This window comes from Chaetomium strumarium (genome assembly GCF_033439665.1).
Source record: "Chaetomium strumarium strain CBS 333.67 chromosome Unknown B0T15scaffold_7, whole genome shotgun sequence".
In the NCBI taxonomy this organism is placed as follows: Eukaryota; Fungi; Ascomycota; class Sordariomycetes; order Sordariales; family Chaetomiaceae; genus Chaetomium; species Chaetomium strumarium.
In genome coordinates, this window is record NW_026944435.1 from 2,202,973 (window position 1) to 2,230,219 (window position 27,247).

The 27,247-nt window shown below is 54.7% G+C and overlaps 11 protein-coding genes and 1 non-coding gene across 12 annotated transcripts; 8 read left to right on the top strand and 4 right to left on the bottom strand.

Moving 5' to 3' along the window:
- Positions 1-532: 532 nt before the first annotated feature.
- On the bottom strand, positions 533-1,186 carry B0T15DRAFT_514610 (uncharacterized protein; the record flags this gene model as incomplete). The annotated part of the gene is made up of 4 exons (XM_062868135.1): positions 533-585; positions 781-826; positions 859-869; positions 901-1,186. 4 exons carry the CDS (start codon positions 1,184-1,186, stop codon positions 533-535), a joined length of 396 nt encoding a protein of 131 aa, XP_062718368.1.
- A 1,977-nt stretch (positions 1,187-3,163) lies between these two features.
- On the top strand, positions 3,164-5,993 carry B0T15DRAFT_310650 (uncharacterized protein). The gene has a single exon (XM_062863921.1). It carries the CDS (start codon positions 3,635-3,637, stop codon positions 5,720-5,722), a length of 2,088 nt encoding a protein of 695 aa, XP_062718369.1. The 5' UTR covers positions 3,164-3,634; the 3' UTR covers positions 5,723-5,993.
- Positions 5,994-6,358: 365 nt separating this feature from the next.
- Positions 6,359-7,362, bottom strand: B0T15DRAFT_577662 (uncharacterized protein; the record flags this gene model as incomplete). The annotated part of the gene is made up of 5 exons (XM_062871067.1): positions 6,359-6,631; positions 6,716-6,834; positions 6,927-7,063; positions 7,153-7,187; positions 7,275-7,362. The coding sequence occupies 5 exons, from the start codon at positions 7,360-7,362 to the stop codon at positions 6,477-6,479; spliced, it is 534 nt and encodes a 177-aa protein (XP_062718370.1). The 3' UTR covers positions 6,359-6,476.
- Positions 7,363-9,705: 2,343 nt separating this feature from the next.
- Positions 9,706-11,350, top strand: B0T15DRAFT_310672 (glycoside hydrolase family 61 protein). The gene is made up of 3 exons (XM_062863922.1): positions 9,706-10,249; positions 10,321-11,010; positions 11,115-11,350. The coding sequence occupies exons 1-3, from the start codon at positions 10,004-10,006 to the stop codon at positions 11,166-11,168; spliced, it is 990 nt and encodes a 329-aa protein (XP_062718371.1). The 5' UTR covers positions 9,706-10,003; the 3' UTR covers positions 11,169-11,350.
- Positions 11,351-11,771: 421 nt separating this feature from the next.
- On the top strand, positions 11,772-11,869 carry B0T15DRAFT_t198. The gene has a single exon. It is a non-coding gene; the product is annotated as a tRNA-Pro (tRNA).
- Positions 11,870-11,957: 88 nt separating this feature from the next.
- Positions 11,958-12,415, top strand: B0T15DRAFT_310687 (uncharacterized protein). Its single transcript, XM_062863923.1, has one exon. The coding sequence runs from the start codon at positions 12,063-12,065 to the stop codon at positions 12,312-12,314; it is 252 nt and encodes an 83-aa protein (XP_062718373.1). The 5' UTR covers positions 11,958-12,062; the 3' UTR covers positions 12,315-12,415.
- On the bottom strand, positions 11,958-13,347 carry B0T15DRAFT_543323 (uncharacterized protein). The gene is made up of 2 exons (XM_062869983.1): positions 12,551-13,347; positions 11,958-12,477 (listed from the first exon to the last, which is right to left on the bottom strand). The coding sequence occupies exons 1-2, from the start codon at positions 13,200-13,202 to the stop codon at positions 12,320-12,322; spliced, it is 810 nt and encodes a 269-aa protein (XP_062718372.1). The 5' UTR covers positions 13,203-13,347; the 3' UTR covers positions 11,958-12,319.
- Positions 13,348-13,698: 351 nt separating this feature from the next.
- Positions 13,699-14,692, top strand: B0T15DRAFT_487659 (uncharacterized protein; the record flags this gene model as incomplete). Its single annotated transcript, XM_062866454.1, has 3 exons — positions 13,699-13,958; positions 14,014-14,195; positions 14,247-14,692. The coding sequence occupies 3 exons, from the start codon at positions 13,699-13,701 to the stop codon at positions 14,690-14,692; spliced, it is 888 nt and encodes a 295-aa protein (XP_062718374.1).
- Positions 14,693-18,131: 3,439 nt separating this feature from the next.
- Positions 18,132-19,247, top strand: B0T15DRAFT_562518 (uncharacterized protein; the record flags this gene model as incomplete). The annotated part of the gene is made up of 1 exon (XM_062870580.1): positions 18,132-19,247. One exon carries the CDS (start codon positions 18,132-18,134, stop codon positions 19,155-19,157), a length of 1,026 nt encoding a protein of 341 aa, XP_062718375.1. The 3' UTR covers positions 19,158-19,247.
- A 276-nt stretch (positions 19,248-19,523) lies between these two features.
- Positions 19,524-21,651, bottom strand: B0T15DRAFT_569753 (mannose-6-phosphate receptor binding domain-containing protein). The gene is made up of 3 exons (XM_062870812.1): positions 20,907-21,651; positions 20,232-20,838; positions 19,524-20,135 (listed from the first exon to the last, which is right to left on the bottom strand). The coding sequence occupies exons 1-3, from the start codon at positions 21,281-21,283 to the stop codon at positions 19,974-19,976; spliced, it is 1,146 nt and encodes a 381-aa protein (XP_062718376.1). The 5' UTR covers positions 21,284-21,651; the 3' UTR covers positions 19,524-19,973.
- A 149-nt stretch (positions 21,652-21,800) lies between these two features.
- Positions 21,801-23,992, top strand: B0T15DRAFT_310743 (delta(14)-sterol reductase like protein). The gene is made up of 3 exons (XM_062863924.1): positions 21,801-22,278; positions 22,335-22,639; positions 22,693-23,992. Exons 1-3 carry the CDS (start codon positions 22,211-22,213, stop codon positions 23,781-23,783), a joined length of 1,464 nt encoding a protein of 487 aa, XP_062718377.1. The 5' UTR covers positions 21,801-22,210; the 3' UTR covers positions 23,784-23,992.
- Positions 23,993-24,155: 163 nt separating this feature from the next.
- On the top strand, positions 24,156-25,440 carry B0T15DRAFT_543331 (uncharacterized protein). Its single transcript, XM_062869984.1, has 8 exons — positions 24,156-24,295; positions 24,366-24,398; positions 24,479-24,500; positions 24,576-24,673; positions 24,734-24,772; positions 24,827-24,842; positions 24,947-25,026; positions 25,080-25,440. Exons 1-8 carry the CDS (start codon positions 24,276-24,278, stop codon positions 25,120-25,122), a joined length of 351 nt encoding a protein of 116 aa, XP_062718378.1. The 5' UTR covers positions 24,156-24,275; the 3' UTR covers positions 25,123-25,440.
- Positions 25,441-27,247: the final 1,807 nt, after the last annotated feature.

Below are 27,247 nucleotides of genomic sequence, written 5' to 3' on the forward strand. Positions count from 1 at the left end.
AGAAGCCTCAGGCAAGCCCTGCCACGACGGACACGGCCCTCATCGACACGGATACCATCCCCCAAGGTGTGACGTCTCCAAAGCTGACGCTCGACGTCTTTGAAAAGAGATCTTAATGCAATGTACCTTAGTTACATAGATGACGGCAACGAGGAGGAGAGGGAGGGGAGGTGGGTGGGGGGAAGAAGGGTGGTGGTAGGGTGGTGGTGTTATGCCGGAGGATGAACCGGCCTTTGAGGAAGTGCTTAATGGATCAAAACATAAATAAGGTATGCTCCGCACCCATTGCTGTAAATCTAGATCCTAACGTGAGTCAACCCAGCCTGCTTGCCGCTTCCTGGCCGTGCGTCTTAACTCTATACACTGCAGTATTTGAAGGTGACCAGGCATGCCGGCCTCCTGCTGTATTTGTTATACCGGAAATGAAGAGGCCACGGCAATGTTTGTTTAGGTATCACGCAAAGATATGTGCCAATAGATGCAATGACATATTATGCGGGGTCTGAGAAGTATATAGATACTTGCTTTGAATCTACACAGGTGAGAACAGAAGACACTTGGCGGTAGCTTCGGCATGAATAGTTCCTGAGAGAGCGCAAGTCAGCGGAGTCCCCGTCCCCATCACTGCCTATGCTTCCCCACCTTCCCCTAGTACTCTTCACCCTCCCTTGCCACCCTCAACTTGGCCCTGCATACTATTACGATGCCCTTCAAAACAATCCTGACACAGCCCCATCTCCCACCTAATTTCAACCTTTCCCTTCCCCTTCACCTCCTCACCTTCACCACCACCCTCCTCTTCCTCCTCCTCCTTCTTCTTCTCCTCCTGAGCAGAGGTAGCCAAAGACGACAACTTACCAGTACCAGCACTAGTATACCGACAACCCTCCTCAAACCCACCCTGCACCACCCTCCCGCCGGTTCTTTTCTTATTATCCGTCGTCGTGTGCTTCAGCTGGTAGGCCACGCAGTGCTCCCACACGGTGGCGTACGGCTCCCACACGCGGTGGCGCTGCCCGCCGCGTGGCGAGCTGCGCGTGTACCACCCGGTACCCACGAAGCCGCCGCCGCCGTCGTTGACGGCGGCTTCGGCGCGGATGCGCAGGCACGCCGCGTGTGGGCAGCATTGCGGATTGTTGCGGTCCGGGCACACGCAGAGGAAGTGTTTGGCGATTTGGTGGCACATCTCTTTCTCCTACCTTCCGTCGTTTTTCCTTTTCTTCACACTGTGGGATTGGATGCAACAAAAAAAGGGAGGAGAAATGGGGGCGGGGGCCTTGAGGGGGTGGGGAGTAAGGGGGGATGATAGCTGTTGTTGTTTGTTCGTTTTGGTTGTGAGGGGGGCCAGTGGTGAGTCTGGTGACTCTGGCGAGAGCAGGCAGAAGATGGGCTCTTATATGTACCAGACGCCTTGCATTGTGTTGGTGGGTAGTGTCATGCTGTTCAGTAATTGCTTTGTTCTGTGTAGCAGTGTGGTGAGTTGCAGTGGAACAATCGCATTGTGTCGACAAAACTGCAATTCTCAAACCGGCCATATAGAGTGACCAGAGTAGTCTGATGCATTCCAGGTCAAGCATAGCATATGATACGGATGTGGTAGTGCCGAGATGGTTGGCTCTAGAATACCTTACCTATACCTAGATTTGAGACGAGGTCTAGCGGATGACTGCCGGCGACTTCCAGATCAGACCGATCAGTCACTGGATGCTGGGTGTTATCCGAAAAGTGCCGAAGCTTTGTGCTTTGTCTCAGCCTAAGTAGGTACTCACAAAGTAGAGCGCGTCACCATGAATGGAGAAGTTAATAGTGTTGTCACCACTGGTAGTCAGTAGGCAAGTCCATCATCTACGTTGACTCGTGTGATGAAGGAGTACTCAACCGGCTCTATAGTCTATATTCGCTGCATTCCCAAGCTTGGTTTGCTTTAGTTGTCAAAAATCATCTAACTACTGTGGTCGCCTGCATAAAGAAAACCCCATAGTCAAGTACCTGTGGGTCACAACACTCGACGCGTTTTGACCAATCAGCTGAACTTATCGAGCCCCCTGTTTTTTCGACAGCCATCTCGTTCTCGTTAAACGCACTCAACGCAGTCATCGCAGTTGACGCACTCAACGTAGTCAACGTAGTCAACGCAATCCAGCAATACAATAGCACGGCTATAAGGGTCAAGTGGTACGAAGCAGTTGACTACCGAACAACGCCAACGCATTCGAGTCTTATACTTCGATATAGCCAAAAGCCAAGCTAAGATCCATCGTATCACTGGCTATACTAAGGCCTAGATCCGGACTATAATTCGCGCTCCTGATGCAACTGCCTACTAGAGTACTGGCCGGCCTCGGATATTAACGCCAGAGCAAGAAGAAGAGCTTATTCAGTTTGTTTGTTCCAGCAAAAAGACTCGTCGAATGGGCTTCCTCGAACTCTCGGCTATCATCTTCGCTGGGGTCTTCGGCGTTTGGGTGATCAAGCATGCCCTTTATCGACTCGGCTTCCGCCGGCGAGTTGCTTATAAGAAGCTACCGATTACCGAACGAACCTGGCAACTCCGTTTAGCTTAGGCGTAAGAGTATAAACATTGGACCCTTAAACAATAGGCAAAGATCCTTTGGACCGATGAGACTTGGGTTACTGGCGGGCTATATCGGAAGCAATATGTTACCCGGCGGCAAGGCGAATAGTGGGATCCTACTTGCATTGTGGAAAAGCATTAATATAAAGGAGGCTGGATGTTCTAGGGTTGCTTCTCTAGCTTAGGTAAAGGCCCTGGACTCTTTTGGGAAAAGGACTAGGGGAAGATCAACGCTGAGACGTACCGTGCACGAACTGTCCCTATTATTCATAGCTGGATATAGATATATAAGGCATAGCTTGGTGAAGATCTAATCTTGATGCAAGATAGTGCTCTAGGGCATATAGCTGCAGAGACGAAGGAGGATCTTAGGGAGAGAGGCATTGTTATGATAGAGTGGCCACCTTTCTCACCAGACTTGAACCCAATTGAGTCCTATTGGAATTGGATGAAGGACTGGATTGAAGACCGGTATGGCCTTGAAGAAAGGCCCTCGTATGACAAGCTTCGCGAATATGTTAAGGAGGCTTGGGAGGCATTGCCGGACGACTACTTGAAGCAGCTGTTGGCCTCAATGCCAGAGCGCTGCAAAGCTGTTATTGCAGCCAACGGGATGCATACAAAATACTAGCTAGTGGTTTGGTATATTTAGTGTAGAAATAAGCGGGTATCATTGCCTGAATCAGCGAGGGTACCCCGCATGGAGGTTTTTATTACCCATCATACCACAGTAAGCTGGGTGAGCACACCCAGTCCGATCTCCGTTTTGAATCACGGCTGCCTCACCTGGGTATCAAAGTCGCCTTGTTCCTCTGCTGTTCTCATCACTGCGGGTTAGTGTGTTTTGTCTCTGAAATTGAGCCTGTTCCTCCGCCCCACAATGCCGAGCGAAAAGGGGCTTATATCTGTAAGGGACTTCTGTTTCCTGATCGCATTGCAATTCAATCTTAGAAGCTAAAGTGACCTCCCCATGGAGATGGGTCGGGGGTGGTTGTAAACTGTAGAACGGTTTTTGATGCGTCCCTCTTCCTACCCTTGCTTTCCTCCAGTGAAGGGAAGATGGAGGTGCCGGCGTCGCTGCAGATCAGGCGGAAGCCAGTTGCCACTCCGCAACCACCCGTTGGCCCCGTTCCGGACCCGGAATTCGTCAAAAGGCCGCCCCCACTTCCGGACCGGCCGGCCGGAGACAGACTCCGGCTCGACACGCAGTTGCCAACCAGGCCGGTTTCCCGCGGCGCAGAGCCATCGCTCCTGCAGGTTCCGGGCCACCGCCTGCGCCCACAAACTAGCATGCCCGAGCTCTCGCGCTTCGCAACAGACTCTCAGCCGCCCAGCCCATTTAATGCTGCTGCGCCAGTGCCTGCCGCGACTTTCGGCCCCGGCATCAGCGACAGCAAGAAGAGTTTTGTTCAGGCCGCCCTCTCCGAAGCACGCCACTTTGCAGGCGGACTGATACCGCATCCGACCGAGTCGACAAAGCACTACACCATCCTCCGCCACTCGCCGCCGCTGATCTTCTACCGCGGACCAACCACGTCGGTTGCCATTACCATCTTCAGCTCGCCCGATCATCCGCTCCCGAATGACCGCACGCTGTGGCTGCAGCAACGCGGCTTCTCGGGCGACAGCGGGATGAAGATCAAGGCTTTCTTCAACGCCACCGACGACTGGCTGCATGTGACACCCTCGACGCAAGTGCACGTGGACCAGCTGCCCCCAGACACGGAGCGCACCTGGCAGCGGGACATTGGCAAGGCTGCGAAGAAGTTGCTCAAGGACAAGGGCCACAAGAAGGCCCACGTCCCGCGGGAGACGCATGTCATCCGAATCCCCGAAGCCTCGGACGACGGGTACTTCCGTCTCATCCTCTGCACCGGCAAGGGCACGCCGTTCGAAAGCAGCGAGAGCAAGTCTCGGTGCAAGACTCTCTGCACCAGTCCCATCTTCCGCGTCGCCAGCGCCTCGGCAGACTCGAGCGTGTTCCGCGGTGCCTCGCTGAGCACCCTGCCCCTGGAAATGGGCGTCTTCGTGGCATCCGTGGTGGCCACGACCGCCGTCGATAAATACACAGCCCCAGTCAAAGAACCGGTGCAAGCCGTGCTCGACAAAGTCCGTCCCGGCCTGGTGGCCGAGACTGTCGGCAGCCTCGTCGCGGACGAGTTGAACGAGCGATCTGCCGAACGGGACGCCGAGCGCGACCGGGCCTTCCACGTTGCCCACCAGGCCCACGTAGCACGCGCCGTCCTCCAGGCAGACAGCAACGCCACGGGCATCCACGCCATCGGGCCCGACTCCGGCCCAGAACCGCCGTTCCCGCTCGAGTTCCAGGGCAAGGTCGTCGCCGGCACGGGCCGCAGCCAGGCCGAGCTGGGCATGCCCACCGCCAACCTGGCCGGCGTGCCCGACGAGATCCGGTACCGCCTAAAGGGCGTCTACTTTGGCTGGGCGCAGGTCGTGCCGCCCAAGAAGCAACAAGACCCGCGGAACCCCAACCTCGAACCTTACTCCCCTCCATGGCAAAAAAGGCAGTGGCACGAAGCGATCATAACCATCGCGCCCAGCGCACATACCCGCCCCTCCGTTCTTCCCAAACCAGAAGTAACAATCCATCTCCTCAACTTTACAGTTACAGGCACCACAGGCACCACCGGCACCGGCACAAATCTCAGCAACAACCACACTACCAGCTCTTCACCCGACCGATCCCTCCTCCTCGGCCTCACCCTCAAAACGCTAATAATGGGTCTCCTCCGACCCATCCCCCTTCCACCACCACCACCCCTCTTCCCCCCGCACCTCTCTCCTCTTCGCGAAAGGCCGCTAGATGCCTGCTCACGAGACATCTGCCTCACCCTGGTGAGCCTCTCAGACGAGCGCGAGAACTGGCGGCCCGGCGCTACCCTTCTGAGACTGAGACAGCAGCAACAGCACGAGGATGATGATGATGTCCTTGAGAAGGTGATGGAGGTGGAGGGCCAGGTGAAGAAGGGGATGGGGATGGTGCCCGGTATGGCGCGGGTGCAGACCACCATCTCGAAGGTGGTGGTGCCGCTGCAGCATCGGGTGGGCATTCGCGGGGGTGGGGAGGAGGATAGGGCAGGGAGGGATCGGGTTTTGGGGGTTGGTGGGTTCTGGGTTGCTCGGTGATTCTTTTTCCTTGTTCTTGCTTTTAGGATATTACTAACTTGGAAGGGGAAAGAGAGAAGGTAAAGTGAGAGTGGGGAAAGGAGCAGATTCTACGTAACAGGGGATGACAGTTGGTGGGCACTCCCAAGGTAGAAGAAGACTTGTTACTCTTTGGGTTAAAGGGGAGTAATTGTAATCTATAAATCATTTTCATTAGTCTGATAAACAGGTAGCCTGCCTACCGAGCCTACGTAGTAATTACCTAGACAGCGGCTTAGATATCCCAAGCACACTGCCAGTGACCGACCTTCCTTCATTAGGAGATCATGTCCTGTCGGCCCGCTGTATCGCTACTAAAGTCGGTCATCAGGAGTATAACCTCCAAGGTCCGGTATCCCTTTCCTGGATGCTATTTACCATGGTGGGGGTGAAATGCACGAGGAAAGCAGCAACCGTAGGCACAACATTTGGGGAAGCACACCCGGTCACTTTTTTTGCAGAAACAGAGAGTCCTTGGATAAGTGCTTCAAATATCGAGATTCCATAAAGGGCGGCCTCACCATTCAAGCCAGCAGCACTCCTGAGAGGCTACATCTCTGTCAATGAGATAGCTCCCGAGATCCGCGTGGTCCCGATGCCAGTAACTCCATTGTGACTCTCCTCCACCGATGGACTAAACACATGAAAACACCTTTGAAAACCCCTTCGAAGACCGGTGCCGACCCAACGATAGCCATAGCCTCGACACAGCCCGTTGCAGCAGCCCCCCAGAACTTCACTCCTCAGAAGTAGAGGGAACCACGAGCGAGTACCTGGCCTCAACCGTGACGCCACGGGACTGGTCCACGATCATGCGCGAGTTGCCGACAAAGGTGCCATTCTCCAACGCCTTGAGCGACCGGTCGCTGACATTCAGAGTCACCCACGAAGCTGGTACAGAAGAACCCAAGGTTTGTCAGTCCACATGTGCAAGGGGGAGAAAAACAGAAAGTAGTTCCTAGGTTAAGTACTCACTTGAGAAGCCAAACCGAGTGGTCTTCGCATCGGGATCCAGTAAGAAGATCTTCTCCACGGACCGAGACATCTCCATCACGCCGCCGCTGCGGATGTCCAGAGTATGGCCCTTCTCAGTTCTGCACAGTGCACACGCGCACCCACTAAGTCAGCTTTTGGGCCGGCAGGAGAAAGGTAAGAAAAAAAAGCAAAAACTAAACCTAGAACATACTTTGCGATCAACCGGATGTCAACACGCGCATGTTGCCTGTCATGGTCCATGGTGAACCAGTCGGCGCCGAACGTGAGGATGCCGTTGAAAGCCGGCGCAAAGCCGGGCACGCTCTCGATGGTGCCGTGAGCGACCTCCTGGTTAAATTGGGTTTCAGCATTAGTCGAATGCTCCTGTCGCGGTAACGCAAAGACATCGGTTGGAAACAGCGAGCGACTCAGCGTACAAAGTGGATGGCGCTCTGGCCAGTATGGATGGTACCTGATGAGTTGATTGTCAGTCAGAGAGTGACGTTGGGAAGAAAGAAGTGAATGGCAAATGGAGAGAGAGGAAAGAGGGCAAACATACCAATGGGACTGACGTTCCCGATCTTCGCCTTGACCACAAAGGCAGGCTTGAGAGAAGGGAATCCCTTGAGCTCCATCGACGCCGTCATCGTTGCGGAGATTGCTTGGGCAGTGAGTGGTTGGGTTTGTTTGTTGTGTGTTGGCTTCCAGATCGGTGGAAATACGTGGGAAGTTTGTCTTGTTCGTGATGTGTTCTGGTCAGAGAAGAAGAAGGAGCTTTCTGTGATGGGCAGGCACTGAATGGAAACGCCAAAGTCGGCGCGAGCTGGGACCGGAGTATAGCCGGAGTTCCGAAGTTCTCTGGAGGACTCAGATACGCCGATTAGGGAGGGCCTTCCAGCGCGTCGAGCGTGTCGTTCGCGGGCCATGGCTGGTTACGCGTGCAGCGCACAGCGCGTCTAAATGGCTGGCTACCTGGCTTTACGCATGAGGCTCATGTTATCAGCAAACGCCTTCTTGGGAGGGGGGAAGTTGAACGATAAGGGGAAAGAGCACTCAACTGCCAACGATGGCGCAGAGTGGGCGTTGAAAGCAAGATGTGGGCAGGGTAGTAAATAGCCAAGAGTGGTTGAGGTTGAGGATTCCATATATACAAAGTCTCAGTGGAGATCTTGTTCCTTGACGGTGAACCGAACACATCCCGACGTGGAGAGATTTTATGTAGAGTGTGCTCACGCCGTTTGCTTCAGTCCTGATCATCTCGGTTCGGACATATAGCTTGCGTGGTCACTAGCCCGGGGCACTTGCATTAAGGTTTGTGCTGCCCCTGTCGTTTTATGTTTGTCACCAGAACGTGTGCCGCCAATTACATGAAATGGACAGGACTTTGTTCAAGAGTCAAGAGATGGCGTTTTTGGAGTATGAGACTTGGTCCATCCGGAGTATAGCCCATGTAAAACCCCATCCCCAAAGGCAAGAAGCTACTAGTCGTAAGGAAGGGGAGACGAGGGCCGAGGCGGAAACATGGGATACAGTCCCCAACCATTATTGTCCTAAAAGGCCATCTCTATAGGTATAAGGTAAATCATCATTATGTGAGGCAGAATAAGTCCGCTTTCTTTCCCCTGGCTGCATACCTTAGGTAGCTATCGAAGGGGGATGCCGTCTCTTACTCCTGCCAAGGGAAAGCTGTTTCCATAACAAACTTACCTTACCCTTCCTTTGTTGTCTGACCGCTCTCCAAGGGATGTTGGCTAATACTGTACCGGATCACCTCAGGAAGAAAAGTACTGTTGCCACTTCTTTCACCTGATGAATGAGACAAAACCTCGGGTATTTATGCCTGCTGCAGGAAGACGTCGCTCACTACGCAACAGGAGGGCCACTACAAGCTCCACCAGTTTTATGTTGAACTCACAGGCGAGGACTGGACCAGAGAGAAAAGAGGAGGGTTATCCACCCGAGAGTGAGACCGCCATGCGGGCCCGATATGCCGCATGGCCGCCTGCTAATAACGCCGAGATCACCAGTCTCGCTCAGCAGGCAGCACATCGGCACTCAAGCCAGCAGTCTCGATGGGTCATGGTTTGAACCGTTTGCTTTGGCTACATGTAGATAAATAGCAGTAAGGCTGAGGGGCAGCTGCTCGCCGACCCTGGATGGTTGAATTCGTCACTGATCGCTTCCCTTCTAAGAGTGGAATTGCTTTCTCAAGCTGTTCAGTGTTATACTACTATCCTCTCACTAAGGTACTTAACAGGTAAGGGAACTCAAAAGCGATACCTGTGTTAATCGAGCATGGAGATCAAGTGCACAGTGACAGTCAGAGCACGATCTCATTGATCCTTCCAATGTCTTCCACCGCAGGTAGACCAAGTTCCTGATCTGCGGATGCCAGATCTTTTAACCACCTTGCATTTAGCTGCGGCTCGGCATGGCTTCCACCTCGCCACCACATTCTGCTGTCCGTTCCGCCTTGTCGGCCCGGCCTCTTGGCGGGACGTGTCATGGTTTGTTCCGGCTCCGGAAAGGGATGCTCGATGGAGTGCGTGGCCGCGAAACCTGCACTTCGCAACAAATGGCAGCCAACCTAGTGAACCAGCCTTCTAGAACCTCAACCCAACTATCAAGCCCCCCAAAACCAGGCCAGCTTGTCGTCCATTTATTGTCTTTGTGGTCTCCCGCCAAGAGCTGACGTTCCCACGATTTCCAGAGACTTGGCAAACCTGCGATTCCCCTGGTCCATTTCCAGGAAAGCCGTCATTCCAAAATTGGGACGGGACGTCGTCCGCCGCTGGCCGGGTTGCTGGGACCGTTACACACGGCACTTCCATTCCGCATTGCCGCATCAAATTTATCCAGCATATTAACCGAGTGCGAATCCACCAATTGTCCCTACCACAGTGCCCGGTTTCGAATGGCTTCACACACCCCGGATCAAGCCTTGGGTCGCATCCATGTGGAGAACCACGCCCGATTGTGTTCACGGGGTTCTCGCGAGTGTCGCCGAGCGGCCCAGCCCGTGGGACTCGGCCGGAACTGAATCGAAATTGGAGGACCGACGGAGCTGTAACAGACCGTGGCGGTCGCTGCCAGCGCAGAATAGGAATCGTCGGCGCGGCTTGGTTTGGTAGGTATGGGGATTCAGGATTCCAGGAAACAGGGCCGAAATGGCGCTGTACGGAGCATACATATAAAGGTCGAGTCGATGGCCGTTTCAAACATCACCGCTGGCTTCCGCGCTCCTCCATCCTCGCCAACTCGGATCCCTCCAGCTCAGCAGCCGCCACGATGAAGTCGCTCACCATTGCCGCCCTGGCAGCCCTCTGGGCCCAGAACGCGTCGGCCCACGCAACCTTCCAGCAACTCTGGGTTGACGGCGTCGACTACGGCTCGCAGTGTGCCCGCCTGCCGGCTTCCAACTCCCCGGTCACCAATGTGGCTTCCAACGATGTCCGGTGCAATGTCATCGGCACTCGTCCCGGTGCCAAGTGCCCCGTCAAGGCCGGCTCGACTGTCACCGTTGAGATGCACCAGGTTCGCACCCGCTCGTTTTCTCACCCCCTTTCCGGGCTTCTCAGAAGTTCAAAACTAACACACATCCTCAGCAACCCGGTGACCGCTCGTGCTCCAGCGAGGCCATCGGCGGCGCCCACTACGGGCCCCTGATGGTGTACATGACCAAGGTGTCGGACGCGGCCTCGGCCGACGGCTCGACAGGCTGGTTCAAGATCTTCCAGGACACGTGGGCCAAGAACCCGTCGGGCGGGTCCGGCGACGACGACTTCTGGGGCGTCAAGGACCTCAACAAGTGCTGCGGCAAGATGAACGTCAAGATCCCCGCCGACCTGCCCGACGGCGACTACCTGCTGCGCGCCGAGGTCATCGCCCTGCACACGGCCGGCAGCCCCGGCGGCGCCCAGCTGTACATGACGTGCTACCAGCTCACCGTCACGGGCGGCACGGGCACCGCCAGCCCGGCCACCGTGCTCTTCCCGGGGGCCTACAAGGCCAGCGACCCGGGCATCCAGGTCAACATCCACGCCGCCATGTCGACCTACGTCGCCCCCGGCCCGTCCGTCTATGCCGGTGGCTCCACCAAGCCCGCCGGCAGCGGCTGCACCGGCTGCGAGTCGACCTGCGCCGTCGGGTCCGGGCCGTCCGCAACCGCGCCGAAGCCCACGTCCTCGCCCTCGGCTACCTCGGCGCCCGGCGGCGGTGGTGGCTCGGGCGGGTGCGCTGTTGCCAAGTACGGCCAGTGCGGCGGCACGGGCTACTCTGGGTGCACCAGCTGTGCTGTAAGTTCTGTTTGTTTATATTTTTTTTATTTTATTTTTTTTTTTATTTTACCCACCGCCCATACCTATCAATGGCGATGATGCTAACGTCCCGCGTATGTTAGTCCGGTTCGACCTGCAGCGCTGTCTCGCCTCCTCACTACTCGCAGTGCCTCTAGCTTCCAAGTCGGTAAGGAAAGGGTGTCGCTCTGAGTCTCGGTTGAGTCCTGCTAGAGCAAGTCTAAGGCCGACACAGCACATGACCCAACAGGCGGGGCAACTTGTGAAACAGACAAATTCTTGTACATAGTTTGATCTTTTGCAACTGTGAATAACACCTGCATTACATAAGTGCAATCTGCTGTTGTGTGTATCAGTTGTATTGTGATACCGAGTCGGTCAGTACCAGCTACACGTTATAGCTTCATACGAGCCTGCAAGCGTGTAGTATGCCAAATTATCAGCGCTCGTCTCCCGGAAGACGAATTCCAAACTTGGTGGTTGAACTACAGTAAAGAACATAGCTACTGTGAATAATATGATCAGTCGGTATTCGATAGTAGGGCCCTGATATGATGGTATAACATCGAACTTCGAGCTTCGAACGGGAGGAGCCACAATGGCCTAGGTAATAGTCAATAAAACAGCAGTTGGGCCAACCGGCAGGCAAAGACGAGAATTACTCTACCTCAACAACAGTAACAGAATACTACTGGAATGATGAATGAGGGAACGACGAATAGCCTCTTAGGGTTAAACTTGCAGCCATGGCTATCACAATTGGCTCAATGGTCTAGTGGTATGATTCGCGCTTCGGGTTCCACCCAGACTTGAAAACAAGTCATGTGCGAGGTCTCGGGTTCGATCCCCGATTGAGCCCCATCACTTTTGCCGGGTATCGATGTGCCTTTTAACTACGCTATCCGTAACTTACTTTCCGTAATAATCTTCTGATTAACCTGTTATTAGCTTATTCTTATGGCTTCTATAGTTTCATTTTTTACTCCTTTATTATCCTCATTTGCGAAAGAGATAGGAAGCTTACGCCAGGGGAAGAGTGACCCTGGAAGTTTATGGTCAATAGAACAGTGATCCTTCTGACGCTATCCTGCCTTGAATGGCGCGCTGTTTGTTCCTATCTTGGTACTCTTAGCAAAGAGACAGGAGATGAAGATAGTAAAACAATGAGGAGCAGAAGAACCCAAATGCCCAATCCCAAGATGCTAAGAGACCTTAAATGCCAACCCAATTTCAAGCTAAAAAGAAAAATGTTGAACTCGTATCCTCATCACATCCCCATCTGGAACTCCCCCTTACGCCTCTGAATCAATCACATCCCCCCAAGGATCTCATCGAAAGTGGTCGCCCTCTTCCGCGGCGCGTTGGTAGTCCCCGGTCTCGGCCGCGGCCACCGGTTCTGCTCTACCACAGTCTCACCACTAGCGGTTGACGCGGCCCTTGACAGCCTTGCATCCTCGCCCCGTCTCACTGGTTTCAAAATTAGTTCTAAGGTTTCACTCAAGAATTTAGGCTGACTTGGGGCTAGGGTTGAAGCTAGTACCTTGTCGGTGGTGATCTGCCGCACCCGAGGATCTCCCGCCTACGGTTGCGGCGCGGCGAAGGCCGGCCGAATCCCGCCTGGAGGACGACGTTGACGATGATGAGGATAAGAAGCGGGCGAGGCGGGATAGCGTGCCGGAGCGTTTCAGGCCGCTGCCGCTCTGGGAACCTTCGGGGTTGGTGATGTCGGAGAATGAGGTGGCGGTGGTGCAGATGCTTCCACGGATGGTGCTGCCGCTGAGGCTAAGCACGTCTGCATCGTCGTCCGGGCGGGGGAGGGTCTTGTTCACTGGCAATCCCGCCGGGTGGGCTTTGCGGTGGATCTTGGCTTTGTCCGGGCGGGTGAGAGCCGGGGCATTGTCCTTCTCGGAGAAGTTGTTGGTCTTCTCGTCGAGCAGGTCGTCGGAGTCGGAATCGTGGTAGTAGTCGTCGTCGTCGTACTCCCCCTCGCTGTCGAGGGTGACGCTTGGCAGTGGCGGGGCTTCTGACTGCACTCGGTGCAGCTTGCCGTAGCGAACCCCTGGCGCGCCCTCCCAGTAGCTGCCATCGCTGTCGCGGTAGGTGTAAATCTGTGTGTCGGCGTCGTAGGCTACCCGGGTCATCCCCTCGGGCAGGCGCTCCTCGTCGGTGTCGAGATGCGACCAGCGGCCCATGATGATGGTGGGTGTTGAGAGTGTGGTGTGATGTAGATCGATGAATAGCGAGCGCAACGCAGCGAGGGGTGTTGCACCGGAATCTCCACTAAATAAGTTACGCTCTGCGGAGGGCTGGGAACAACCGAGTATCTTCGAAAGCGGTTATTTAGGTATGGAGGGAGAAGCCTCTGAGCTCGCGCTGTTTCGCCAGTCTGCCGGTCAGGCCCCGCGCTCGGACCACCATCTCGTACCCTCGACTAGCTCCCTGGGGCCTGGGCGCTCAGTCCGGCCTCAACCTCAAACAATCAAGTTCAAACCACCGCTTCACTAACTACCTGAGCTCGATCATTCCAGTTATCTGACCGCTCACCTTTGTTTGCTGCGCTTCTTTAGTCCAGGATCACTCACTTCCTATCGGCGGTTCCCCAACCCGCCCAGAGTCCAGATTGATTATTGCGCACTCGAACTACGCCATCGAAATAATCACACTCCCGCGGGCCAGGCGAAAACCGGAATGTTGGAGAGAGTGTTGTCCATGCTGCCCGACGTATCGCTCACCCAATATGACTTCCTGGATTCATCCTTCTTCAGAACCGAGGACGACGGCGCGCCCATCCATCGAAGGCTACCGAGTCCACAGGAGGTGCTGGACGCAAGTGGCGTGCCATCGGGCTACGACGGAGTCCGACACTTCCCGGAGTTTGAAGGCCCAGGTTTGTTGGTCAAGTTTGGCCACCCCTCCCGAGTCTCCTTGGAGGAAGCATTGGCATTGCGGTTCATCAACAGGGTGCTCTCCTCCGAGATTCCCCCCCGAGGTGTTCGGCTGGAGGTCGACGCGCGATTCGGGTCACGAGTCAAATTTTATCTACATGAGTTTCCTCCTTGGCCAGACACTCCGAGAGGTGTGGGAGACTCTCAGCCACGAAGACAATGCCTCCGTCACCCAGCAACTTGCAGACATCGCAGGGCGCTTGAGATCGGTGGAGCTGAGCTCTACTATCCCGTTCATTGGTACGTGCTATCAAACCTACCTGCTGGTCCGTCTCTTGACTCATTCTGTAGGTTCCCTGAACCAAGGACCCGTCCAAGACATCTATTTTAGCCCAGATCAGCACAAAGGGCCATTCACGAGTCCTCGAGAGTTTCACGACTTTGTCCAATACATCTCTGAAGCTCGGAACCCCCTTGAAGACAGAGACGAAGACCTTTTCCGGCCCTTGCTACCAGATACAGCACGAATTTGTCTCACCCATGCAGACCCCCATCTTGGCAACATCCTTGTTCTCCGCTCTCCGAACGGAGGCCGATTCGGTGTATCGGGGATTGTAGACTGGGCACAGGCTGGCTGGTACCCTGACTATTGGGAATACTGCAAAGCCATGATTGTCGGACCCTACGGCGACGAGTGGAGAGATGCCGGGTGGCTAGACAAGGTGCTTCACCCAACCGAGCACGAGCTCGACGCTTTTGAGGCCGTTGAACAGTATTGGAACTCCCGATGCCCATGATGGTGCGTTCTCAAAAGTCTGATCAGAGCAGCTGGGAGAGCTCGACGCGTCTCTATGACGACGGACGAGATGGATGGGACGGCTGGCGCACAAGCGCAGGAACTGCGGGTTGGCTTGCTTTCCCCTTTGGTTGAGATCTACTGTCAATGAGATGCATTGCCGCTGTTTGAGTCCCCCAGCTACCCTGCCAGACTCCAGCGAAGAGCAAAATGTCCCCGGCACCGCGAACCTTGGCCAGATGGAGGGAGCAACAGACGTACGGGCTGACTTGCGCGGCCGAGGATAGACCCAGCGGCACAGATCCGCATGGTATTGCTCAAAGTTGCACCGGTCAGTAGGTGGCTTGCACTCCCGACAGTGTGCAGGCCGCAGGCCAACTGTACCAGATGTAGAGACCCTTGTACTTAAGCATACAGCACCTCGAGTTCTTGGGATGTGAGCGGCTTGCGAAGCATTTCTTGGTCTTGAAATTAGGACACTCGACCCCGGTTGATGTGTTGTATCTTGACGTATGACTAATGAAGCCCCCCGAATTCTCAGACCAGCCGTGCCGGTGCACGCGGCCACCGCTATGCTCGACCCGCGCCGCCGATTGCTTGATATAAGCGCGCGATTGCTTGATTTTCGTGGCGTCCTGGAAAGTAGTCTGCAACCAACAAGACCCACAAGTTCTCAAATCATCGCCAATCAATCCAAGAGCCGCGCGCCTAGACAGCGGTCCCGGCATTCTCCCGCGAGACCCATGTCGCGGCATTGCTGCCCTCATTGTGAACTGCTCTGATACCCTCCGAAACGGATGACTGACATCCTATCAGCTTCGTGCTGGAGGCCGCTCTGACTTCTTGTGCATACTCCAAGCGTGGCGAGAGGAAACCGAATCCTGCCGCTGCTCACCAGAACCGTGACTGCGTTGGTCAAGTTGCCTGTCTCCCTGGTTTCACACCACCTCATTTACAGACCAGGAATCCACTCTCAGCGCCTAGGCAATCTCAAAGTAGCGACACGGCGAGATTCAGCGCGCTTGTATTGCGACAGGGTCATAGATCCGTTTCACCGTGAACGGGTATAAGTGACCCAGACCTCTCCGACTGAATCCCCCCTCGCTCTCCCACCATCCACCCGGCCCAAACACCTTCGTCTACGTCTCACTGCCCTTTGCCCATGGAATACCTGCAGCTTCGTTCCCTTCTCGCACTTCGGTCAACCCCAGAGATCTTTTCAAAGGCCTCTCGTCCTGTTTATCTGTTCGTGTATGGACGCACCCTGAAGTCGCGTGGTCACTTCGCCATTTTCGTCCCCAACGCCGGATCTGGTTCCAAGTCCTGAGTCCACCGTGTTCTCTCGTCCACGTCCGGGTCGAATGTGGACTCTGGGCTAGCTGGGCTTTTATGCGCAGCTGTGGATTTGGAAAGAGCAATTTCGGGCAATAGCTCTGTCGGACAGGGGCGGTTTTGGACAGCTGGCATTTTGTATAATCTAGGGAGTTAACTAAGGTAAAACAAGAATTCATTGTGCGCCTGTCTGCAGTTGCCACAGGGCCAGCACCTTACACGTTTGTCGGGATGGAAGCCTTTGAACCTGTGGTACAGTGCCGACAGGTCTCGAAGATATCTTTGGAGTGTTGCTAAGCTTTCGATTCTAGACCTTGTCTGCGCATAAACTAGTGAGCAAATGCGTTGGCACTGCCCTTCTCCTCCTAGGAAAGTGCTTGGAGAAGGGTCTTCTAATCGTGACAATTGGGGTCTCGAAAGAATTCGCAGAAGTTGCGCTGTCGTTCCTCTGTAACGACAATGTTGACTATCGTGCTATCGGCACGATCAGGTGGTAGTGGTAGTCGACTATTGCTACGGTAGTAAATCTCGTGAAGCTCAATTGCTGTTAATGGTACCGCGGCTGGGCGTTCCCACTCGTTCCGCTGCAGAACATGTGCCCCGCCCGACATGTACATACATACATACAGTATTTATTGAGGTGGTTTAGACTTCTGAAACCTGAGGCCACCCGCCTGCCAAAAACAGCAGCCCAAACCACGGCACAAGGTGTTTTCCTGGAATATGAGGGGCAATCGACGAGGGCGAGATGTTCGAAACCCAGAATGCATCACGTGACCCAGCATTGTCGTCTACGCTTACTGGGGGCCACAAATGAACCTGACAGCTGTTCTTAGGGGCTTCGGCTCATTTCTTCTAGGGCCGCAGTTTCAGAGGTTCGATTCCATCCAATGTTTACGTCAGGTGGACAGTCTCGTGTCACGAGCCGTGTGGCGTCGCGACCCTAGCCTGATACATTACTACTAGATCAGCACCGACCAGCAATTTGAATGCGACTAATAACCCTAACCTTCCAAAATCGTTTTTGGTCAACTATAACACATAGTCGCCGGACCCCGATCCAGGTAAGCGTACTTTGGATTTGGTAATGTCTGTAAGGCCCGATCCAATACCCATGTTGCAGGTACGGGGCGGGCGTATTGCCAGGTCTGCCGTATATGGTTGACATGTTGAAGGTCCACCCGAAGACCACACCAAATATGCCTCTCAGATTCCTGAAAGTGTGATACATCCTACGTTGGGGTGCAAGTCATAGCAGCTAACGTCAAACTAACCCGGAAATGCCTGTGAACCAAAGTAGACGTTCTCATGGCTTCGTTGGTTGCAGCACCGAACCTCCATACTCGGGGGCCGGTAGCCTGTAGGTATCACTCGATGAGATATGTCACAAGGGAGCCGGGTATATAGGTACGGAACCTATATGCCCAGAGCCCCGGAACGGCCGTTTGCTATGCACGGGTCGCTCCCTAGGATATATTAGGGTGGTCCCCTTACCACCATTTGCTCCTTGGCTCTTACTTAGATAGAACCCTATATACTCTCTTCGTCTATGCCTTTCCGTGCGCTCCACTACCTGCGATTAGATACCAGTGATGTACGGTGCGGCGAGGATCGTTGAAGCGAGATCATGAAGACATACAGTCTCGGCTACTAAGCCCTATTTCCAGAACTCTTTGATAAGGAGCTGGGGAAGTAGGTCGGAGACTCGGACCTTGTTCGTCCTTGTCTGCATGATTTAGCTTCGCAAAGGTATAGCCGTTCGCCATGTAACCTAGGCCAGCAAGAGTGGTAGAAGGCTCTGATTTTCAAAGCTTCTCGCTTTTGGTGTGGTTTTTTTTTTAAAAAAAAACCTGGAGGTACAATACACTCCGCAACTGGCGATCAAGTTGGTATGGGAGGCAGGAACGAATCACCAGCTCTTTCCTCCATTGCCTTGAGTTCGAAGCTTTGAACGGTGCTTTGATTCCTCGGTTGAACGTTCATGAACTCTTGACTTGTATAGACCTGAAGAGTATTGATTCAACCCTTATTTCTCAAGGTTCATGCGCTGCCTCCTTCAGTCTTTATACGTCATACATTATACGCAGACATTAGCTCGGGTTCTAGCGATGACTTCACACTATCGACCCCTCTTGCCCAGGCCTGGACCCGAAATCTTTGAGATGAATAACGACTGTGCGCAAACCCCCGTGTTCCGCAAGACGCTAACAGGGGAGATTCTAATATGGCTTGAGATGGCTGCCACAGACGCATCACAGGTGTACCCGACACCGCCTCTCGATGAAATACCGGATGCGCTGCCCGACATAGAGACGGATGCTACAAGCACATTCACGGAGCTCGCAACACCCCCTCTCTACGAGATCCCGCCTGTACTAGCAATCGACACACCACAAGACCTTGCAACACAGCCTCTCTACGAGCTACCACCGCTACCGGCAATCGACACGTCAGAAGAACTCGCGACACAGCCTCTCGATAAGATACTGGATGCGCTGCCCAACATCAACACGAATGCTACAGACACATTCACGGAGCTCGCATCACAGCCTCTCTACGAGCTACCACCTCTACTGGCAATCGACAAGTCAGAAGCCTTTGCAACACAGCCTCTCTACGGGATACCGCCTGTACTGGCCACAGACACATCGCAAGACCCCGCAACACAGCCCCTCGATGAGATACCGCCTGTACCGTGCTACCCCAAGAAGCCTATTCTCCACGGGCCGAAGGGCTTGCACTCGTGGGAAGCCTTCATCCGCCGAGAGCTCGGCGGAATGCATCTCGAGCCTCTTGTGGACTGCACGGATGAAGAGCTGGCCGACCTCGCCGCGAGATGTCCCGAGGAGCACGCCCTCAACGAGGACATCGCCTTTTTGATCGTCGCTCGGCGTCTTGGGACGGGCATTAGAAGGCGCTTGAAGAACGAGCGCGACTACCCAATCAACCACGATGGGAGTAGATCTCCGCACCAGACCGTCAAGGAACTGTGGACTCATGTCTTTGCCCTCTGCTGTCCGTCCCGCGACGAGATGTGGGAAGAGCTCCGGACAATGACGTTGGATCGGACTCTCCACGACTACATCAACCGTGCGCTGTGGCTCCGGAGGCAACTTCTCCGCCTGGGCGAGTAGGTCCCGGATGGCCAGATGCGGGAGTATGTCCTTCGAGGATTGAGGCATAATCACGGTGACCGGGGTTGGGTGGACTTGCTAGAGGACGAACGTCACTTTCAAGATGTGCTTGTGCGGATCAAAAGACGAATCAACAAGGGACCGGGATAGTACACCGCAAGCTGGCTCGCTTTGGTATGCACAGCAAACTAGAGAGCCTGCCGGTAATCCCACTTGCTTTATCCCCCTAGGGGTGGATTCATGCCATGGGTGATTGGCAATGGCTTGGTCTTGGGCATCGGCGGTGGTCCAAGGAGTGAGAAGACATAGTCTATGCTGTACTCTTACCACTAGTGTCAGACACATCATGTTAAGTCGAAGCGAGGGTTGCTCTCTAACTCATCGCATTTCCTACGATGTATATGTCATCCGGTCCCATACTGGCTCCCTCTGGCGAAAATAATTCGTATACGCCATTGCCGTCAGTCGGACAGCTGCAGCTGCTGACACAGTATCTTCAGTTCATCTAAATCCTCTTTCTTTATTGTGCTCCATTGTTATTTCCTCGCTCTCTCTTTTCCCGTCGATTGATTCCAATGTTGAAATTAACTTGGTAGTATGGCCGTTGTTGACCTCGGGGAATCGGGTCCCAGCAGCATGATCGGAAGTGATCAACACCGGCTCATGAGTAGCCCAGGCCGCTGACAGCACACTGCTCTGCTGTTTGAAAGGTGATACCAACAAGTCACAAAGCAGAGAATCGAGAAAGAACCCCAAGAAATATCAGAAGTAAGACAATATGAAACGAAGACGTAGCTCGTACCAGCAAGAAACGCTTCACAACCCTTCATCATCCCATTCCTCGTCAAGCTGGTCAATCAGCCTGTTTTCGTCGTCCCGGCTCCTGCGTCTCCCGCGTGGGGAGCCCGACAATGTGTGGTAGCCCCTCCGCCGCGGGATCATCCTGGCGCATGACGACGTCAGGATGATGAACAGGTCCTGGGACGGTAAAGGTCAGCAAAAAATTCGTTTCTACACAAGTTCCTCCAGGGCCTTCAGCGGCCCAAGAATAACCGGCATGATGTCCACACATACCTTGACAAAGCTCCAAATGCCCGCCCACAGGCTGTAGTTGGGCAACTGCCGCCACCCGCGCGCGTGCGTGACGGTGCGCTGGTAGAAGACGCCGCCCATCACGTACACCAGCACCGCGATGAAGAAGATGATGGCGAAGACGCTCCCCGGCCCCACGCTGCCCGGCTTGTGTGGTTCCGCGCCTGCGCACGCGTGCTGCGAGCGGACCTCGAAGAAGTAGGCGCACTCCTCTGGGTCGGTGCCGACGAAGGAGAAGGCGGTCGGAGTGTCTGGGTCGTGGTCGCAGAGGAACGAGATGGTTGCTGATTTGCGGCGTTTGTCGTCCTTGTTCTTCTCCTTCTCCTTCTCCTTCTCCTTTTCTTTTTCTTCGTCGTGTTTGTCCTTGTCCTTCCTGTCGTCGTCATCGTCCTCATCGTCGTCTTCATGGCTGCGTGGCGGCACCCAGTCTTTATCGTCCTCGTCATCGTACTCGTGGTATTTGTACCTCGCGCCTTCATGCACGCTGGCGCGCTTGTCTTTGCCCTTGTCGGGGGCCTCGCACGGTGAGCCCCCTTTGTATTGGAGAACGAGCTTACGCCCCCTCGGGACGAGCTCGCCTGAGCTTTGGCTGGAAGGGGTATGATTAGCTTCGCCATGGCCTTTAGCGCAACACGGCAGGGGGTGGGGAAGCCTTACCCCAAGGAATAGACCTTCCCCTTCGTCTGGTAATATGCGCTGACGTTCTTCCATAACGACTTGTCCACTCCAACAATGTCCTCCACCTTCTTTACGACCGGGTTGCAGATGTTGAGTGTAAAGTTATACCCGTAATCCCACCCCCTGGCCACATAATCCTCCGTAGGCACGCCCTTCGGCACCTTCTCTCCCTCTGCGACAACGACTGCCGCGTCGGGCCGCAGATCGAAGAATGCGCCGCTGGTCGAGGTTGCGACGCACGGTGTTACCACCGGCGTGGCAGTTGCGGGGGTCTTGTCCGGTTCTTCAGCGGAAGATATGCTGATCAGCGCAGCAAGCGCGAGGACAAGACCCCGCGATGGGCTCCGAAGAAGCATTGTCGGGTTGTAACAGGGAAAAGGCAGAGATTCTGAGTCGAGCTGTTGTGGCCGCAGCGCGATGGAGGGGCGAGGTGCGCGCCGTCGCGCTAAGCGAAGGAGGGGCACGGAACTGGGCCTCTCATTCAAGGAGGAACTGGGATACACGTTTCGACAGAGGCAAGGGAGCAATTGACGACTCAAGTGGGAGGCCGTTGAGTCTTGGACAGGACAACTTGCTCGCCTGGGTTCGCGAAACCGTTGGAAATGCCGGGCAGGGCGTTAGCTGTCCTTGTCGCACCGGCACAGAGAGCCGCTTATTATGATTGGCGCTTGGCAGGACGCGCAAGACGGCTCTTCAATTCCTCCCGTCTGCAGCTTTCTTTCAAGTCTTGAACACTTGCGCGAGTTGAGCATGGTAACCGCAAAGCTTCCGTACAAGACGCGCTAACAGTCTTCCTAACAATAATGACCAGATTATACCATAGAACAGCGAGATATATCCAGATCCATGCACATGGTGAGGTACGAAGTACCTATCTACCTGTGGCTATGAAATCGGGGGAGATGAGGTAGCCGTATCGGTATCTGAATCAGTGAATTCGGCCCCGACCAGACGCATGGACCATAATGCCAAGGCGCGGGAGAACAGGGGTAATGGCTTCGCCAAAAGTTCCACCGTTCCTGTCGTCATTGGACATTGTGTACATCAGCTCATCCGGATCGCGCGTGTCCCGACTACATGTAGCATCAAACTCGAATAACGCAAATCGAACGAGCCGGATCACTGAAATTCCGTACCTTGGCTTCGGCGCAGAGATTTACGAATGCACTGTCACAATCGTTGCTCGGTTGTCTGACTGTTGCACATAAAGAGAGGCTCGCGCAGCATTCGACGGACGGTCTGCAAAGCTTCAGCAAACGCCCGCGGCAGCAACAATAGCAACAATGGCACCGAAGAAGAAGGCGCAGGCTGTCACGGTGTCTAAAACACACGGCTATGAGTTCTTCGGCCCGTGAGTGTCTCCATCTCTGCTCCTACATCATGCGGTTGATGGCTAACAGATTTCAGGCCTGGTGCTGCGGCCATCAGCTTCGGCCTGCCCCTGCTGCTCTACGCCTTCACATTTGCCTGCAACGACATTTCCGGATGCCCCGCGCCGTCTCTCCTGCATCCAAAATCGCTCGACCTTGACGTTCTGAAGAGAGAGGTGGGCTGGCCTAAGGATGGAGTGAAGGGTCTCGCGAGCTGGGAAGCGACTGGTTGGACCCTGGCATACTACCTCTTCAGCGCCGTCCTTTACAGCATCTTGCCGGGGACGGAGACTGAGGGAACGGAGCTGAGAAGCGGCGGGCGCTTGAAGTACAAGTTCAATGGTTAGCCATTCAAGACACAGAACCGTTGTTGGCATATTGGCTAACCAGCGCAGCCTTTGCGTCTACTATGTGCACGCTGGCCCTCTGTGCCGCCGGCACCTTGGCTCAGGGCGCCCAGTTCCCGCTGTGGACGTTCATTACAGACAACTACCTGCAAATCCTTACCGCCAAGATTCTGATCGCCTTCTCTCTCGCGACGTTCGTCTACGTCCGCAGCTTCAGTGTCAAGCCCGGCAATCCCGAGTTCCGCGAGCTGGCAGCCGGCGGAGTCACGGGGAACATGCTCTACGACTGGTTCATCGGGCGGGAGCTTAACCCCCGTGTCACCCTCCCGCTCATCGGCGAGATCGACATCAAGGAGTGGATGGAGATCCGCCCGGGTCTGACCGGCTGGATCCTGCTCAACTGCGCTTTCGTGGCCAAGCAGTACCGCACCTTCGGCTTCGTCACCGACAGCATCGTCTTCATCACCCTGGTCCAAGCCCTGTACGTCCTCGACGCCCATTTCATGGAGCCCGCCATCCTGACCACCATCGACATCACCACCGACGGCTTTGGCCTGATGCTCTCCTTCGGCGACCTGGTCTGGGTGCCCTTCCTCTACACGCAGCAGACGCGCTACCTGTCCGTGCACCCGCAGTCGCTCGGCCCGCTCGGCCTCGCCACCGTCAGCGCCATGCTCGTCGCAGGCTTCGCCATCTTCCGCCTGTCCAACAGCCAGAAGAACGCCTTCCGCACCAACCCCAACGACCCCAGCGTCGCCCATCTCAAGTACATCGAGACCAAGGCCGGCACGCGTCTGCTCATCTCCGGGTGGTGGGGCATCGCGAGGCACATAAACTACCTGGGCGACTGGCTGCAGGCTTGGCCGTACAGCCTGCCGACAGGAATGGCCGGGTACACGATCCTCTCGGCGGGCACCATGGCCAAGGGCGCGATCAAGATGCTTGACGGCCGGGAGGTCCTTCCAGGGGAGGCAAAGGGGTGGGGCATGATTTTCACGTACTTCTACATCGTATACTTTGCCGTGCTGCTCATCCATCGCGACAGGCGGGATGACGAGAAGTGCTCGCGCAAGTATGGCGAGGATTGGGAGAAGTACAAGAAAATTGTCAAGTGGAGGATTGTGCCGTATGTTTATTAATTGGAACCTTGATGGCGGTACTAGGCACCACAGTGGTCGGTGACAGGGGAACCACGAGCTTGGAAAATCCGGGTGGAGGAATGAAGAAAAGAGGTGGTGAGATGTTGATGATTGTCGAGGAGATAACCGGATTAGGTCACCTGCTTACGGTGACTATGGATCCGGTACTTCGTATTATGGAGGTAATAATTTAAAATGTAATATGTGCTTGGTTCCAGAGCTTGCTTGCTTCCTCAGATATGGAAGTTGTGAAATGGGAACTGGAGACAGCGCTATGACTGGGGAGCCGGGAGTTGCGTATTCTCCATTTTATGGAAAGCGGTGAGGAATCCGTGCCAGTATGTAGTAACGAGCTGAAATTACAGTTTGCACGTGACTCGCCTAACGCATGGACCGCTACTCAGATTGCACCTGCCCAAGTTCCGTTCCCACCTGCGATTCCTCCTAACATCAAAACATAAGAACCACGCCACCTGCAAACCCTGAGCGACCATGTCAGACGTCAACATTCAGTGAGATATCCTCGATTTCTGTAAAAGCAGAGATGGATTGCTGACCATCTAATTTTTCTTTTTGCGGCAGGGCGCTTCTTCAGAAGCCGCGCAATGAGTGCACGTGAGTATCTCACCCTCTCTTATCATAACCTATTTGCAAGCGGAATGAGATGCTGACGGTTATATTCATGTTGTCAACAGCGAATATGAGATTGCTCAACTGGTGCGTCGTGCTCTTGAAGGGTGGTGCTGATGGTGGTAGCTTTTCGCTCGGAGCTAACTTCTTTCTCTTGGGCAGGAACAATGGGAGATGAGCAATGGCCCGCTGTCACTCCTGCAGACGGCCGTGCGGAGCCATTCGCAGGTGCTCATCAGCATTCGATCAAACCGCAAGCTGTGAGTTAGAAGATCGGCTTCGAGCCGCGGGGGCCAAAATGCTGACCTTTCATTGCCTAGGCTTGCGAGAGTCAAAGCTTTTGACCGCCATTGCAATATGTGAGTATCGCACTGCTACTCTGGTCCATGGAAGTCTCACTGATGTTTTCATAGGATCCTAGAGAACGTCGTAAGTACAGGGAACTGATGATTACAAAGAACATCCTCTTTTGCCATAGTCTCCTTCATCAGAGATTGCGTCGGATGAAGAGATGCTGATTGTTTGCTCCACAGAAAGAGATGTGGACTGAGACTCCCGTACACAACGGGAAGAAGGGCCGGCCGGTCAATAAGGACAGGTTCATCAGCAAGATGTAAGCCCGCTCTCCATTCCCGGTAGCTCACATGACTAACATTGAGTCAACAGGTTCCTGCGTGGTGATAGTGTCATCATTGTCCTCCTGAGCTAAGGATGTTCAAAGACGATTAGCCTATGGAGAATCGGCGGTCCAAGCAGGAGCATCTAGAATTCACTTCGCTCATGCAAGCACGGGCAGCGCCGCCAGCGGTTATAGGGTGCTGCCGATCCTGGCATTTCTCTGACGGTCTGGTAATAGAGAGATACCAAAAACAGAGAGGTTAGGCGTCCTTCGTCAGGCGTTCTTTCATATGCGGGCTTTGGTTGTCAAACTGAATCATATGTACTAGTTTGGTCAAATATCACTTTGCATTTTGTTGACATAACGTCCTACTCCTTATTCAAACCTGAGTGTGCTACTTTGATCAGGCAATACCCATCGTTCTCTATATGATCTAGGAACCTGGACACTTCGTTTACTGAATGAACCCCGGAGGTCTATCCCTTTCGCAGTTTACCGCCGCTGCCACTCAAGCCAGCCTCTACGCAGCCCTTCATCGATGCCGGCGCCGACAAGAACGCCTCGGCCTGGCCCCTCTCACATACCCTCTGACCACTCGCACCGTGGCGTGCGGCCGGGCGGAGCCTCATGACAGGTCCCGCCGGACTACCTATTCTGGGGCAGCTTTCCTGGAATCTTAAGCCCAACTTTAGCCTATTCCTGGCCGCTCGTCTCTCGGCGGGTTTGTTTCGAGTGGCACGAAGTGATGCAGATGAGAGCTTGCCGAGCAGAAGTTGTTCACTCTGCATCCTTCCGTTCGGCTTCTCATCCAAGGCGGGTCGCATGGTGCCTATCCCCGAATCTCGAGCCCAACTCCTAGCCTATTCCAGACTCTGCTTCTCTCGGCGGGCTTGACTGACTTCTGCTCCACAAGTCCTCACCCGGCTCTCAGCTTCAAGGTACGTCCGCACAGGTACCTGCGCCAGAGTCTCAAGCCCTACCACTGGCCTATTCCGGTCTGTTCTTTCTTGGAGAACTTGACTCACCAGTGTTCCGCAAGCTCTCACCTTTCCTTGGATGCTATCAGCATCAAGGCGGGTCCGCCCCCTCCGGAAATCCCGGAGCCCAACCACTAGGCCGTTCCGGTCTGTGCTTCTCGGCGGGCTTGACCGACTTCTGTTCCGCGAGCCCCCATACTTTCCGGCTTCAACTCTTCACTTTACTCTCCTCAACTTGACTCCCCCTCCTTCCGCTTTCCATGCTGGCCGTGTACCTTCCCGGCTATCACCTTCAAGGCGGGTCCGCACATCCCGGAATCCCGGAGTCCAACCAATAGCGTATTCCGGTTTGTTCTTCTCGGCGGGCTTGACTGACTTTCTGTTTCCGCAGGCTCTTACCCTTTCCTGCTTCAACTCTTCAAGTCACTCTCTTCGACTTGTTCCTCTCGTTCCGCTTTTCATCCTGGTCGTGCCTCGCCAAAACTCGGGAGTGCTTGGTCTCAATCCTTCATTGACTTCCTCCTCTCTTGCCCTTCTCCGTTTTTACTCTTCGCGGAAAGGCGGCGGCTTGATCATATTCCGGCTCAGTTCTGCTCTGCGCAACCTTCTCTCGCACAACACCATTGACCGACCCTTCCCTCGACCTCCGCTTAGCCATTTCGGCACCCTCGCCTTGTTTCTCGAGGAGTCGAGCTCGGGTCTGGGTTTGATTTTCTCGGTCCCGAGGGTAAGTGAATATTCTTCTCCTCCCTTCTCTTCTCAGTCTGCTTGCTTCTTCGCCGAAACGGCTGCTGGAATACATCCCAGCTCGGCGGTTCCCCTCTGCGCAACCTTCTCTTGCAGAACACCACTGACCGACCTTTCACTCGGCATCCGCTTAGCTATTTAAGAAAGCCTAGGTAGCTTCGTCTTCCCCGGGTCTGGTCTGGGTTTGATTTTTTCGGCTCCTGAGGTAAGCGAATCTTCTTCTCCTTTTCTTCCCAGTCTTCTTGCTTTCTTCGCCAAAGCGGCTGATGAGTTCTACTGCCTTCTCTCACCTCGTTGTCGGCGTCAGATCCACCTTACGTTGCCTTCTCTCACGGAAAACAACCGACTCTCTGCGCGGTCTCCTCTAGGAACCCTCTAGATTTGTCTGCATCAGGTCCGGTCTGTGTTGCCTTCTCTCGCAGAAAGCAACCGAGTTTCTACGCGGCCGCCCCTTGGAAGGTGGTAGCTTCGAAAGCATAGCCTTGCCGAGC

What these genes read in the sequence shown, in the direction of transcription:
- B0T15DRAFT_569753 (XM_062870812.1), bottom strand. Translation starts at nt 21,283, where the DNA reads ATGCTTCTTCGGAGCCCATCGCGGGGTCTTGTCCTCGCGCTTGCTGCG. An exon ending in GGGAAGGTCTATTCCTTGGG is followed by an intron (nt 20,839 to 20,906) that starts GTAAGGCTTCCC and finishes TACCCCTTCCAG; the next exon opens with CCAAAGCTCAGGCGAGCTCG. An exon ending in GCATTTGGAGCTTTGTCAAG is followed by an intron (nt 20,136 to 20,231) that starts GTATGTGTGGAC and finishes TTACCGTCCCAG; the next exon opens with GACCTGTTCATCATCCTGAC.
- B0T15DRAFT_310687 (XM_062863923.1), top strand. Translation starts at nt 12,063, where the DNA reads ATGGTCAATAGAACAGTGATCCTTCTGACGCTATCCTGCCTTGAATGG.
- B0T15DRAFT_543331 (XM_062869984.1), top strand. Translation starts at nt 24,276, where the DNA reads ATGTCAGACGTCAACATTCA. An exon ending in AAGCCGCGCAATGAGTGCAC is followed by an intron (nt 24,399 to 24,478) that starts GTGAGTATCTCA and finishes TGTTGTCAACAG; the next exon opens with CGAATATGAGATTGCTCAAC. An exon ending in GACAGGTTCATCAGCAAGAT is followed by an intron (nt 25,027 to 25,079) that starts GTAAGCCCGCTC and finishes TTGAGTCAACAG; the next exon opens with GTTCCTGCGTGGTGATAGTG.
- B0T15DRAFT_310672 (XM_062863922.1), top strand. Translation starts at nt 10,004, where the DNA reads ATGAAGTCGCTCACCATTGCCGCCCTGGCAGCCCTCTGGGCCCAGAAC. An exon ending in TCACCGTTGAGATGCACCAG is followed by an intron (nt 10,250 to 10,320) that starts GTTCGCACCCGC and finishes ACACATCCTCAG; the next exon opens with CAACCCGGTGACCGCTCGTG. An exon ending in CTGGGTGCACCAGCTGTGCT is followed by an intron (nt 11,011 to 11,114) that starts GTAAGTTCTGTT and finishes CGCGTATGTTAG; the next exon opens with TCCGGTTCGACCTGCAGCGC.
- B0T15DRAFT_310650 (XM_062863921.1), top strand. Translation starts at nt 3,635, where the DNA reads ATGGAGGTGCCGGCGTCGCTGCAGATCAGGCGGAAGCCAGTTGCCACT.
- B0T15DRAFT_543323 (XM_062869983.1), bottom strand. Translation starts at nt 13,202, where the DNA reads ATGGGCCGCTGGTCGCATCTCGACACCGACGAGGAGCGCCTGCCCGAG. An exon ending in GGCAGATCACCACCGACAAG is followed by an intron (nt 12,478 to 12,550) that starts GTACTAGCTTCA and finishes TTTTGAAACCAG; the next exon opens with TGAGACGGGGCGAGGATGCA.
- B0T15DRAFT_310743 (XM_062863924.1), top strand. Translation starts at nt 22,211, where the DNA reads ATGGCACCGAAGAAGAAGGCGCAGGCTGTCACGGTGTCTAAAACACAC. An exon ending in GGCTATGAGTTCTTCGGCCC is followed by an intron (nt 22,279 to 22,334) that starts GTGAGTGTCTCC and finishes AACAGATTTCAG; the next exon opens with GCCTGGTGCTGCGGCCATCA. An exon ending in CTTGAAGTACAAGTTCAATG is followed by an intron (nt 22,640 to 22,692) that starts GTTAGCCATTCA and finishes TAACCAGCGCAG; the next exon opens with CCTTTGCGTCTACTATGTGC.